At 42.1% G+C, this 12684-nt stretch overlaps 1 protein-coding gene and 1 long non-coding RNA gene across 2 annotated transcripts in view; one reads left to right on the forward strand and one right to left on the reverse strand.

Moving 5' to 3' along the window:
• The first annotated feature begins 416 nt into the window (after positions 1-416).
• LOC119365025 (very-long-chain aldehyde decarbonylase GL1-7-like) lies at positions 417-5582 on the forward strand. Its single transcript, XM_037630607.1, has 10 exons — positions 417-1097; positions 2051-2274; positions 2424-2656; positions 3226-3445; positions 3641-4022; positions 4097-4204; positions 4372-4572; positions 4680-4778; positions 5075-5245; positions 5366-5582. Exons 1-10 carry the CDS (start codon positions 1038-1040, stop codon positions 5525-5527), a joined length of 1860 nt encoding a protein of 619 aa, XP_037486504.1. The 5' UTR covers positions 417-1037; the 3' UTR covers positions 5528-5582.
• LOC119365026 overlaps positions 1108-12684 on the reverse strand; it is a 12670-nt gene continuing 1093 nt past the window's right edge. Inside the window, exons 2-9 of the long non-coding RNA XR_005175275.1 lie at positions 11553-11782; positions 11042-11264; positions 10686-10902; positions 10526-10602; positions 2412-2654; positions 2054-2338; positions 1898-1980; positions 1108-1819 (exon numbers count right to left, since the gene is read on the reverse strand). This is a non-coding gene — a long non-coding RNA (uncharacterized LOC119365026). The remainder of the gene's footprint in view (positions 1820-1897; positions 1981-2053; positions 2339-2411; positions 2655-10525; positions 10603-10685; positions 10903-11041; positions 11265-11552; positions 11783-12684) is intronic.

Here is a 12684-nt window from a genome sequence, read left to right on the forward strand (position 1 = left end):
TTTTTGTTGCAAGCCAGATGCCTGTGTGCGTGATCTTCATGCAAATTTTGGTAGAGTCTTGACATTCAAGGAGCACGCGATAAAAAAGACAAAATTCGGCTATGTGAGTAAGGTTACTGTTCACGCAATGTTCTGGCCGATTTTCTCTTTTTTGCCACGAGCTCCACATATGTTCAAATGGGATAAAAATTAAAATTTGCACGCACATCATGCACTCGAACATCTTCCATTCAATTTTTTTTCTATTTTTTTATCGTGCTACTGTTCACCAGGTTCATCTAGACCTGGGCACCGAATTGGATATTTGATAACTTTCTGTACATTCACAGTTTGACTTGACTAACTTGCTTACACAAACTGCAGCTCATGTCACACGCGCATGCTTATTACTCCTTCTGTTCCAAATTATCCAAGTCATTTCACACACGCATGTTTATCCCCTTCCACAACAATAATTTTGTAACGGAGGGAGTAATTATTATGTTAGTTCCCAGCTGACTACAACATTTCCTGTTTCTGTTATTTTAACCATTTATGTTCCTCTTCATTCAACCAGAAAAATGAAATTATAATCAGAATGCCTGAATCGCATGAATGTCAGAGGACCCCACATCCCAAATTCCAAAATGAAGCCCAAGAGGGCAACATAAGCAGAATCGGAGACAGAAGCCTTCACCTAAGCAACACAAATGCCAATAGCAAGCAACAACATGTTTTGTGTGATCAAACACACTAAAAAAGCATGTTTTATGACTTGGATTTGAGTACTTCTGCCTAGAATGTGCCTTGGAAGGCAAGCCAGAGAAAAATACAGTTGGGGAAGTGGATACTGTGAAGGAATAAAGACTGGTAATGGGAACGGAAACATGCATGGGCACATGAAAAAAATGACTTCTTTACACAATATTGCAAGAGCATATTGTGCAACCGTCCATGCATATAAAAATGCAACCGGAGCTTGAAGTTCTTAGCAGAGCTCGCTTGCTGAGGGAGCTGCTTACCTTGGAAGAGAGAAAAGTGGTCGCTCATCCATTACCATGGCAACACGGCCGGGTCCTTTGACCGAATGGCCATGGCACTGGATGCGCAGCTTCAAGGTATGTTACATCTTGTCTGCACTTTACGTGCTACTGTCTGTTTGGAGTGTTCCTTTCTGATATTTGTTTTTGGTTCAGAAATGTAGGACATAATGTTTTATTTTATCTAGCTAAATTCATGTTTGCAAATTTAGGAACATCATATGATTGAGCGACCAAAAAAATAAACTAACTACTTCAATGAGGATATTCATATATTTATATATTTCCTTCAAAAAGTATGCATTAAATAAAGTTTCATACGCATCATAATGTCCCAGTACTGAAGTCAGGTGGAACAGGAATTGCAGCAAAACTTGCATGTCGTAGTGAACACTCAAGACTATTCTGTTATCAATTAAATAAAACTACCTGTATTTTGAATTGTAAATAGTATATTCTAGCATAAGCGTTTCAGTCCCATGTTGCTGATTCCCTGAGTACTTTTCAGTTTTTCACATGATCCAGAAAAACTGCTTCAAGAAAAACGATGGAAGCAAATTATATTATCATTCTATTATGCTCTGTCTCAATTTAAGAAACACAAGAAAGATAAGAGGATAGGGACCTTTGACAAATTCCTTTGCATGCTTCTTGCACGGTGGATAACGACCAGGGTACGATAATATAGGCACCGGTAAAATCCCTGATAGCAGCAACCAAATCATAAAGATGTATTGCTGGGCAGATCATGCCATTCTCATGAAACCTTGGACCGTTTGCATTCATTGGCCTTTGTGATCCTAATATGAACCGCCGACAATAGCTTTACTTTTCACACAGTTCACACACAATAACCAACTGAATGGACATAAACAAACCTCCTTTTCTCTTCAAAACGTAGAAGTTTGCAAGCTTGAAGCCACGGCAATAGCTTCCGAACAATCAAAGATCTGATTACCACCTGCTATACACCGCTGATTAATTCCCATCCATCAATGTCACATGATATTCTAACCATGCACTGCAAGCAGTACCTGGTCTTAGCACCTGCGGCATTGCACACTGCGCACAGGGTGGTCACCAGTGGGTGGGGAGACATGGATACAGCATACACCACCATGCTACCAGCTCTGCTTCTGAGGATGATCCACAACCAGATCTGGATCAGCTTGTCTCGCCACCAAACCGCACGCAGGAAGCACATCATCGTTGACCGCGGTCTTGAATTCGAGCAGGTGGACCGGGAGAGCTCCTGGTAAGCCATATATGCACACGTCCTGCTATTCACTTCTATCACACTCAAATTAACTGGCACATACCTGAAATACAATGGTCCATCACAATCAAATGCTAAAATATGCTATCTTGTGTGTAATGCTAAGCTGTCCTTACCATTCTGTACAGGGATGACCAGATCATCCTCATGACGCTGTTTTTCTACTTGGCCTATGCAACCATCCCGAGCGTCAGGCTCATGCCAATGTGGGAAACAAAGGGAGCCATCATCATGGCGTTGCTTCACATAGGACCTGTTGAATTTCTCTATTACTGGTTCCACAGGGCGCTGCACCACCATTTCCTTTACTCTCGCTACCACTCACACCACCATGCCTCCATCGTCACAGAGCCCATAACCTGTAAGTAGTAGCATTCAGAACTGAGGGTTAACATGATGATGAATAGTTTCACCATCTTTAAGAACAAACAGTGGACCACACACACAAAAAAAAGCATTTCATCACTAGTGGCATTAAGTTCACAAGTGTCTAGATTATGCATAGCAAACAATTTGGCGAATTTGTGATCTAAAAACTGACAAAACCACTATTTTTTTTAAGATAAATGACATCTGAAAGCATCTGCACATGCATCAAAGTCTCGTGTGTTGGAGTTACAATATCCATTCTGATTCCAGGAGCATAAGGAATTCAAAGCATAGATATGTCCAAAGAAAACAATAGAAGTCTCATGGACGACATTCTGAGACTAAATATATTGTTCAGAAATAAGGTGTTACCATCTTGGTCTTTCCAAAAAACAACCCAGTTTAGATTTCTCTACATGTTCTATTGCTTAATGAATCTCCAAGTGCTTGGTACGTTAACAATTAGTGTTCCATTTTGCAGAAAGCATGTTGATGTGGTATTTGTGAAGCTAATGCACAACTCTCTTTTAACCTAATGAAATTTTACCATATGATTGGCAGCTGTCATCCATCCATTTGCTGAAATCTTAGCTTACTTCGTGTTATTTTCGATCCCCATGCTGATACCAATTTTTATGGGATATGGTTCTATCCTGGGCGTTGTCCTATACCTGGCTTACATCGACTTCATGAATAATATGGGACACTGCAACTTTGAGATGCTCCCAAAGTGGATATTCCAAGTTGTCCCTCCTCTCAAGTATCTCATGTACACTCCATCGTAAGTATAACATTTTAAGCTCAACCTTACAATCATGTTAACATGCAATTAGGCGATGAGACTTTGGGTCCCTTATATTCTTAACAAAATTTACCAGTCGATTCTACAAACAATGCACAAAAGTTAAAATGGTTAGTCATAGCTTCATAAAACCACAAACCTAATTATTCAAAGGTATTTTTCACATCTCCACAGGTATCATTCTCTCCATCATACACAGTTTCGTACAAACTACTCATTGTTTATGCCATTCTATGACTACATATACAACACCATGGACAAGTCAACTGACGAGCTGTATGAGAGAACACTGATTGGAAAAGAGGAAACACCAGATGTCGTTCACTTGACGCATATCACCACCTTGCAATCGACTTATCATCTAAGGGTTGGGATTGCCTCTATAGCTTCTAAACCCTCAGATAACCCTGTATGGTATATGTGGATGATATGGCCAATGGCATGGCTGTCAATGGTACTGGCATGGGTTTATGGATCCTCTGCATTTGTCGTCGAAAGTCTCAAACTGAAGAAGTTCAAGATGCAAACATGGGTGATACCAAGATACAACTTCCAAGTAATTGGATTTCCGCGTTGTATGAATCTTATGCCTTAATAGGTGCAAATTGATAGGATTTTCTCCATTTGCAGTATGGCCTGATTAGGGAGAGGGAATCCATCAACAAGTTAATTGAGAAGGCAATATTATATGCGGATGGAAGAGGGGTCAAAGTGCTCAGTCTTGGACTCCTAAATCAGGCATAATGACCGAAACTTTTCTTGCATAACTCCCTCTTTATACTTGCTTCCACATGACACTTAGCTTCTGATGCATGTTAATTGACATGTTGCAAAAAGTCAAATGCATGCTAATTTCACACAAATGGTCAGCGCAAAGATATTAACCCTCATATTCTTGGTCCCAGGCAAAACAACTCAATGGAAGTGGTGAACTATTTACAAATAAATATCCAGAATTAGGAGTTCGACTTGTTGATGGAAGTGGCTTAGCAACAGCAGTTGTTCTCAAGAGCATTCCTTCAGATACAAAGAGAGTTTTTCTCTGTGGAGGCAATTCTAAGGTAGAACACGCAGTAGCTACAGCTTTATGCGAAAGAGGTGTCCAGGTACCTATCAGCCAGCTATTTTTGTTGATTTCGTTTAGCAGCACATTTTGTATGAATTGATCTCACTGTATACAAGAATAACTATAAATATGTGCAATTTTGTGTAGGTAATCATGAATCAAAAGAAAGAATATGACATGCTCAAGTTGCGAGTTCCAGAGAGCAGTGTTGCCTATCTGAAATTCTCCAGTGACGAAACACCGCAGGTAAAAGTTATCTGGAAAAAGGGATGAAAATCGTCAAGAAGCTTTCTAGAGTGGATATATCATAAGTGGGGTATAACTAGTAGAAATATTAGACAGGACCGTGAAAGCTTCTATAAACCTTGTCAAACTAATTCACCTAATGTTTTTTGACGGAAAACAGTAGCACACATTATGCTGTAGTATCATCTACCAGCAAATCACAAGAAATTACACTGTAAATATATGTAGCTAGCAAAATAGGAACAAACACTCTGAGAAGCAATATATTCAGTGACTACTTCTTCACTACTATACAGATCTGGATAGGAGATATTATAGATGATAAGCAACAAATCAGGGCACCAAAAGGAGCAACATTTATTCCCACATCACAGTTTCCCCTTAAAAGGACACGCCAGGATTGCACTTACTTGAGCAACCCTGCAATGAAGATCCCAGAGGCAATGCAGAACGTCCACACCTGTGAGGTACTAATGATATGTTCTCATTACCTGGTTCTGTAATTTGACATACACAACTTCCTATCCAAGATTGAAATAGATAATGTGATTGACACTGACTTGTGCTGCTACTCGCTTAATGGATAGAATTGGCTTCCAAGAAGGGTGATGAGCGCATGGCGTGTTGCTGGAATGGTACACGCACTACAAGGTTGGGACATCCATGAGTGCGGAGATGATATGATGGACATCGAGAAGGTCTGGTCGGCAGCTATTAAGCACGGATTCACTCCTCTGTCTAAAGCCTGATTCTTCTGAATCCTGGCAGATATGTTACTCAATAATGATGCGCATTTGAGATTCAGTGTTGTGGAGTGTCAGATAAGTACTAGCTTCAATGAGCAGGGTTCGCATATGTCTGGATAGAAATCCCTGAGCACGGTATCGATAGTTAAGTACCTTGTATCATACTACATGAAATAAATGAATTACCAACTCAAAGTAACTCATTAAAGCATATGCCGCATTATCAGTACTAGTAAACATGCCCGTGCGTTGCAACGGGCCCGATAAATACGGCTCAAGACCCCCACAATTCAACGTCTTCTATTTCAACACAGTGTCCCACCCGTGTCACCACTTGTCTTAGTCCCTCACCGACACCGTGACCCCCACAATTCAACGTCTTCTATTTCAACACGGTGTCCCACCCGTGTCACCACTTGTCTTAGTCCCTCACCGACACCGTGTCACCACTTTTCTTAGTCCCTCACCACCGGCGATTACCGCAGTGTCCTCTAATCACAACATGTCTGGACTTCGTCAATCCCAGCCATTGCGACACACATGTCATTAACGTGCAATCACAATGGAATGTTTAAAACATTAAAAACTAATCTTGTCGAGCTGGACATGAGGATCGCTCTCCGCAAGCTATTCCCTACACTTGGTCTCACGCATCCCGCTACAGTGACAACATGGAGGCCGTCGTGGAAAGTAGCACCCTGAGTAGGGTGTCATTGGCGGCCATCGCAGTGCTTCACTACCATGAGCGGGATCAAGGACTTGGGTTGTGGAGGGTCACTCAAAGTCTGATCTGTTGTGCATTGTTGATGGGTGCCAACGGCCGAACCGGGGATTGGTCATCACACTCTAGCACGCGGCTTTCATGAGCCCCTTCCTACACCGACTTGTAATTATGAAAATTTATAATGACGGTGGGCTTCGCCCTAGTCCCATCTAGCAGAAGACCCGTGTGTTGCTATAGGCAAAAGGTGAAAAATATCTCCGCATGCACCATCGAAAGCGTCAAAATCATCTACTTTTTGCCTCTTTGTTGACCATTATGCGGTTCACCGATCTAAGCTCCATCCTGCGGAGACACGATGTTGAGTGAGGGGATGCATCAATGTCGACGGTCGGGCATGCACCTCTCGCAAAAGTGAATTGGAAGTAGATGGCATGCAAGGGTAGGTTGACGACAGCAGCTGGCAGAAACTTCGAATATGGAGCAAGGATAAATAGACAATCAAGTCATGGTCTCCTTTTCTCTCTTATTACTAACTAACTAATTCAAATTTTTTTACATTTATCAAAAAAACATCTTAAGAAACAAATACCCTTTCCTATTGATTTTAGCTCTAAAGCTTTTTGTTGCCTCAAACTCACTGACCTATATTGAACCATTCAATATATAGCACACCCTTTTTTGGGGAGCGGATATATACTCCTAGAGTCTATGCCTCCATTTTTCTATGGTTCTCATTGACTGATAACTACACATCAAGTGCACCTTGATACTGGTAGCAACTGGTCGCGCACTCCCACACTCGCTTTTTTATTATAGGGCCAAGATGATACGATCGAAAATAATTCAAGCCCTATATCTGCACAACAAGATGTAACAGAACATCCTTTCATTTCATTGATCAAAGCATATTTGTAATCACTCAATTCATAGTTTTGAACATGTCAATGGCAGGACTGACACGTCCAACAATCATACATATGTTGTCAACTCTCCGCTTCGATGGCGGTGGCTAGGTCAACCTAGGTGCTAGGTGAGGAGACCATCATACGCAGTGCCAGTTCCTAGAGGGCATCCGAGGAGGCCGGAGAGGCTTGCCTCAGGCAGGAGCCTAGAGACGTCGTCCCATGCCCGGCAACGCCAGCCACTGCATTTCCTCGCTTGACAACTCGGCATTCTTTAAACAACCTGAAATAATTCGTAGTGTCATTAAAGACTGAAGTAAAGTTTGATTTAAAAGTTTCTTCAGTGCTATATTTACCACTGGTATGAGTAAACCTTAGCAATAAATTAACGAAAAATGTATTTGGCAACCGTGTGGCAGATTGCGAAACTGCCACACGCATCTAGCGCCGTCAGTTTCCCCCTGATCTCCTTCCTTCCCTGCACGTCCTCTTGATTTCTTTCCTTTCCCGCATGCCTCCCGATCTCCTTCCTTTTCCGCACGACCTCCCCCGATTTCTTTCCTTTCCCGCACGCCCTCCCCGATTTTATCGGGCACACCCGCTCGTGCCTTCCTAATTTTCGTAATCGTCAATTATGGCCCACGCGCCTTCCCGATTTTCAACAAAAATAATGCTTGGACTAGGATTTGATCTCTGTTCTGCAGGTAATCAACAAAGGGAGCTAACCACCTCACCGATGACACTCATTGTTGAGCAAGCTAAGGGAAATACTGTTTTTGACATGTTCGTGGTAACTTTGATCATTGGGAATAAATTTGTTGAACCCGCCCCCGGTAATTTCTGTAAATAGCACGATAACATTCACGCCATAGACCTGATAATTTAGATACAAACATCACGGTAACTTTAACCATTGAGGAAGACAAATGTGAAAAGATACTCGATAATTTATGTATAAATAGATGGTAATATACGCAGCGCACATCTGATAACTGAGGTAGAAACACCATGGTAACTTTGACCGTAGGGATTTTTTTTGAAAAGATACTCCGGCATCTTCTATGTAAATAGCACGGTAGTATACCTCCCTCCCCTGGCATTTTTATGTGTAAATAGCATGAAAACATATGCACTGCGATAACTAAACACCATGATAAGTTTTTGACCCATGAGGGGAGGGGGTTTGCTAAAACATACCCCTGATAAATTTTGTGTAAATAGCATGATATTTTAAGCATTACGGGCTTGATAGGTTACCTAGAATCACCATGATAACTTTTTGTCCCGGAAAAAAGTTGTTCAAAACATCCTCAATATTTTTTGTGTAAATAACATGATAATATAAGCACCGCATAACCGATAACTTGCAATATAAACATGATGATAACTTTTTTATCAAAGGAAACTAAGTTATTAAAAACATACACTCGCCTCGCGCGTGGGCCTCTTGGATGAACAGAACGCATGGCGTGCCACAAGAAAGTCACATAATATTTAGTGTCATGAGGGCACACGTGCTATAGGCATGATAAGTTACGCAAAAACTTCGTGGTAATTTTTAACCTATGGAAAAAGCTACCGAAACACACCCAGATTTTTAGGTGCAAGTACCATGATAATATACGAACTGTAGACCCGGTAACTCATGTACAATCCCTCATGATAACTTTGACCGGGGGAGGTTGATGTACATATACCCTGATAACTTATGTGTAAGTATCACGGTATTTTACACATTGAAGACCTTATAACTTGTGTACAAAACACAGTGGTAACTTTGAAGGGATGTAGTTTTTGAAACATAGATACCTGGTACATTCTATGTAAATAGCACGGTAAGTTATGCAACACAGGCCTGATAACTTGCATACAAATATCATGGTAACTTTGTCCCGAGGAGAAATCATGTGGTAGACGTGAAGAAGTGACAGTTTTCTCAGGGGTGGGTGCCCGAGATGTACGGGAGAAGCGGATTTCTCGGGCGAGCCTACAGGGTCGTTTGGGAGGAGGCGAGGTCAAAGGACGAGGAATCGTGTGGTACTTTAAAATGAAAAAAGTAGAGGTGTGGCAGTTTTGCTTATATGACACACGTGTGCCAAATATCACAGTCCATAAATTAATATGGTCGGTAAGATACATATGATTTTTCAGTAAGAATTCACCCTTCCAAAGCACGAAACTTGCAGATTGCCACCCATCTTCAGTCACACTTGAGACCAGAGAGACTGAAATTGAAGGCGCTGGAATAGACCTCATCTTCCTGGAGGTAAGAGTTATTCAAGAGCTCACTTGCAGGAAGTCTTTCATCTACAGGAGCTAGACAGATTTCTATGAAATTCTACTTGTGTTCCTGACTCTAAGTTATACCTACTGAAGTATTTTAGCAGTAAACATTATGTTAGCGTCAGACTTACATAGTTGCTTTCGAAGAGCAAAAAGTTTAACGCAGCTGTATTAGCAGGTCAAAAGTAACACCCGTTAACTCCATAATCCTAAATCTCAAGAAAAGACTCACCAAAAAAAGAAATAACATGTAATAAACTGTTACCAGGAGTCCAGCATCGAGGACATCGCCTTTTGAAGAACAAATGCCAAGTGTATGTGAGCTAAATATACTTATACAGATCTAGGGGATACGATGAGACTATGCTTCCAAGCACAGAAAGAAGTACATGATCGGCAATGGCACAAACAAATCTGCACATAGTAAATAATCTGATACAGTATAGACTATACACCAAGGGAAAGCGGAACAAAGCGATTCACAAAATGTACAAACTTTACTCTACAGACTCTGCAGGCTATAAAATCAGAACATATATATACTCAGGTGCAGATTCTTCAAAATAACTTTAATTGGTTGCACCTTTTCTCAGATCAAATACAAATAGTAGCTGCATTTGTGTAGAACAAAGAATGAAGCATTCATAGCTTAGCTGCCCTTTGCTTCAGTTAAACAATACGTGCTAGCTTGCTTGATGGTTGTGCCCAAAAAATCCAGAGTGAACAACTCTGAACCTGGCTCTAGCTAAAAGAACAAAATCATTGGCTTAGGTAAGCTTTACTCAGGTTGCTTGATGGTTGTGCCCCAAAAATTCAGTCAATAACTCTGAACCTGACTCTAGCTAAATTACAGACACTGTGACATGAGTAGCAACCTGAGTAAAGCTTACCTAAAAGAATAACATCACAGAGGCCTCTCACCAAGGACCCGGGAAGCATGCGTAAAACTGATGCTCCTTTCCATAGGAGAAATATAAGTGAACTGACAATCAACTATTCTAGTCATCCATGCTTATATATAGTATAAAAATATGGTGAGTTCAGAAATTAATCTTTTCTTTAAAACTAAACAAAGAAGGAAAAGAAACATACATGTGCGACCGATCGAATAGGGAAGACATGGCATAATTGTTGTATGCATGTACCCAGCAGTGGGCGTTTCAGGCACCCTGCAGGTAATTTTGTTGGACACTTATCCATTAACAGGAGCATCAACAATGGTACGGAGCAGGAACCGTGGCTATGAACAGACCTTGCAATGAATCTCGGTGGAGGCAGCGTCGAGCGCAGAGATTGCGCATGTGACCGCAGACGATGTGAGCACGGCCCAGTTGCAGTGATGCAGGGAGGATGCGAAGGGCAGCGGTGTGCTGCTGGATTGACAGAAGAGGCTGCGAAGGGGATTGGAATACCCAAGCAACTCATTGTATTGCCAGTGAAGCGTTCTAGTGCCATAAAGTCTAATGCGCCTGCATTTTAACACAATGGTTGTTAGTACACGACTAAAATAAATTTTTAAACAAAGTAACCTGAGAGTGTATCCACAGTAAATAGAATAGGTATATTTTCACAGATCCGTAGCTGTCAGAAAAACACAATGTCACACACCTTTGACACTTTGCTTTTTCCATTGATGCAATAATGTCGCCAGACCATATAGTCGCCGATCTTCACTGTTCCATCAGGACTATTTATGAATATATTGTCACACTTTAAGTCGCTATGTATATTCGTTGGCGCCGGACTCTAATGATATTCCAGCCCTGTCAATATCTGTATTGGCCATCGTCTCATAGCTTTCATACCCACTTTCTTGTGCTTCCTACAGAACCTGGTCATTGTTTCAAATTTCAGCAATCAAAATGTATTGAATAGAAGGGCGATAAGAGTGAAATCTATCTGTGGTTAATTTTCTAGATGCATTTAAGATGTGCGGCCAATCCCAATCTAATTTCCTTTGCACAAGAACAGACTCCGGTGTAGTTAATACGACACCAAATTAATAAGTACGTCAACTTGTAAACAAAATGGGTAATCCATAATAGAATCAGGCAAAGTATTACGAACGCTCCCCGGTAGGAAGAGACATATGAGTTGTGCTAAAGAAAAAGGGACATACTGCCTCGCATGCGAGATGTGCAGGGCTCTGTGATGATGTTAACTGTATTCTTGTTCTCACCAACCCATTAGGCGAACAACTCCTGAATGTTCTTGTCCCTCGGCGTCTTCAACAGCTGGATCTCCATACTCATTTGTTCTATCTTCTCTGAGGAACTCATGACAGAATCTTCAATCTATGTTTAGCTCCATGTCACCTCATCACCCTCCAGCATATCGAAGGTTTAATAGCTATTGGCACAATATACATTAAGGAACACGTGGTGAGCAATTTCCAGTCTTACATGGCCACTGATAAATTCCAACCCAAAAACGGAACTGAAATGTTTAAACTTGATTAAAAAAAACTGGGGTTTATTATAGGCTATAGGTTTGAATTTGGAGTCTAGCAGGCATACTAATAATGCAGCAAAGCGAATCAGATGAGCAAAATTAAATACGTTTTCCATGAATTTGTTGAGGTTCACTAAAAGCATGAAATTCATCAGTGGATATTGTAGAATTCAAGCATGAAAGGTCGCACTTCATAGATGATTGGCTGAAAACAAACGTGTGAAATCACACTCTAGACAATGGTCAATGACATAGATACGTAGAAAAAACATCAGATAGTTCAATTGAAAGATACACTTTGTTGGCCACGGGCGCCTCATGGCTTGGCTCGGCTTGTTCGCCTCCTCCAGAAGCAGGAGGACCTCGCCCAGGCGGGCGTTGCTCCAGTACGCACCTATGCCCGGCTTGGGAGCCCGTGGCCTCGGCGGACCTAGGACGCGCAGGATCCACGACGGCGCTCCCGTACGCTCCTACGCCCGGGTTGGGAATCGGGAGCTCATGGCCTCGCTGGAGTTTCGTCCAGGCTGCGGGGGCACGCACACAGGGCCCATCTCCGTCGAGCACAACCAGTGCATCCGCTTGCGGTCCAGCGCGGCAACCCGCGTTGGTCCGGAGGCGGCGCTCCGGTAGCCGGCCGGCGTGGGGTGGCGGTCCGGCATGGAGATCCAACGACCATGGCTTCCGCTTCCTGTGAAGGGGGGGAGAGAGAGGGATGTGAGAAATAGAACCAGAGGAAGGGAGGGAAGAAGGAGAGGAGGGCAGGGCGGCGCGTTGGTCCGGCGGCGGCGCTCCGATGGCCG

The sequence above is a fragment of the Triticum dicoccoides genome, chromosome 2B (assembly GCF_002162155.2).
Source record: "Triticum dicoccoides isolate Atlit2015 ecotype Zavitan chromosome 2B, WEW_v2.0, whole genome shotgun sequence".
NCBI classification, from domain to species: domain Eukaryota; kingdom Viridiplantae; phylum Streptophyta; class Magnoliopsida; order Poales; family Poaceae; genus Triticum; species Triticum dicoccoides.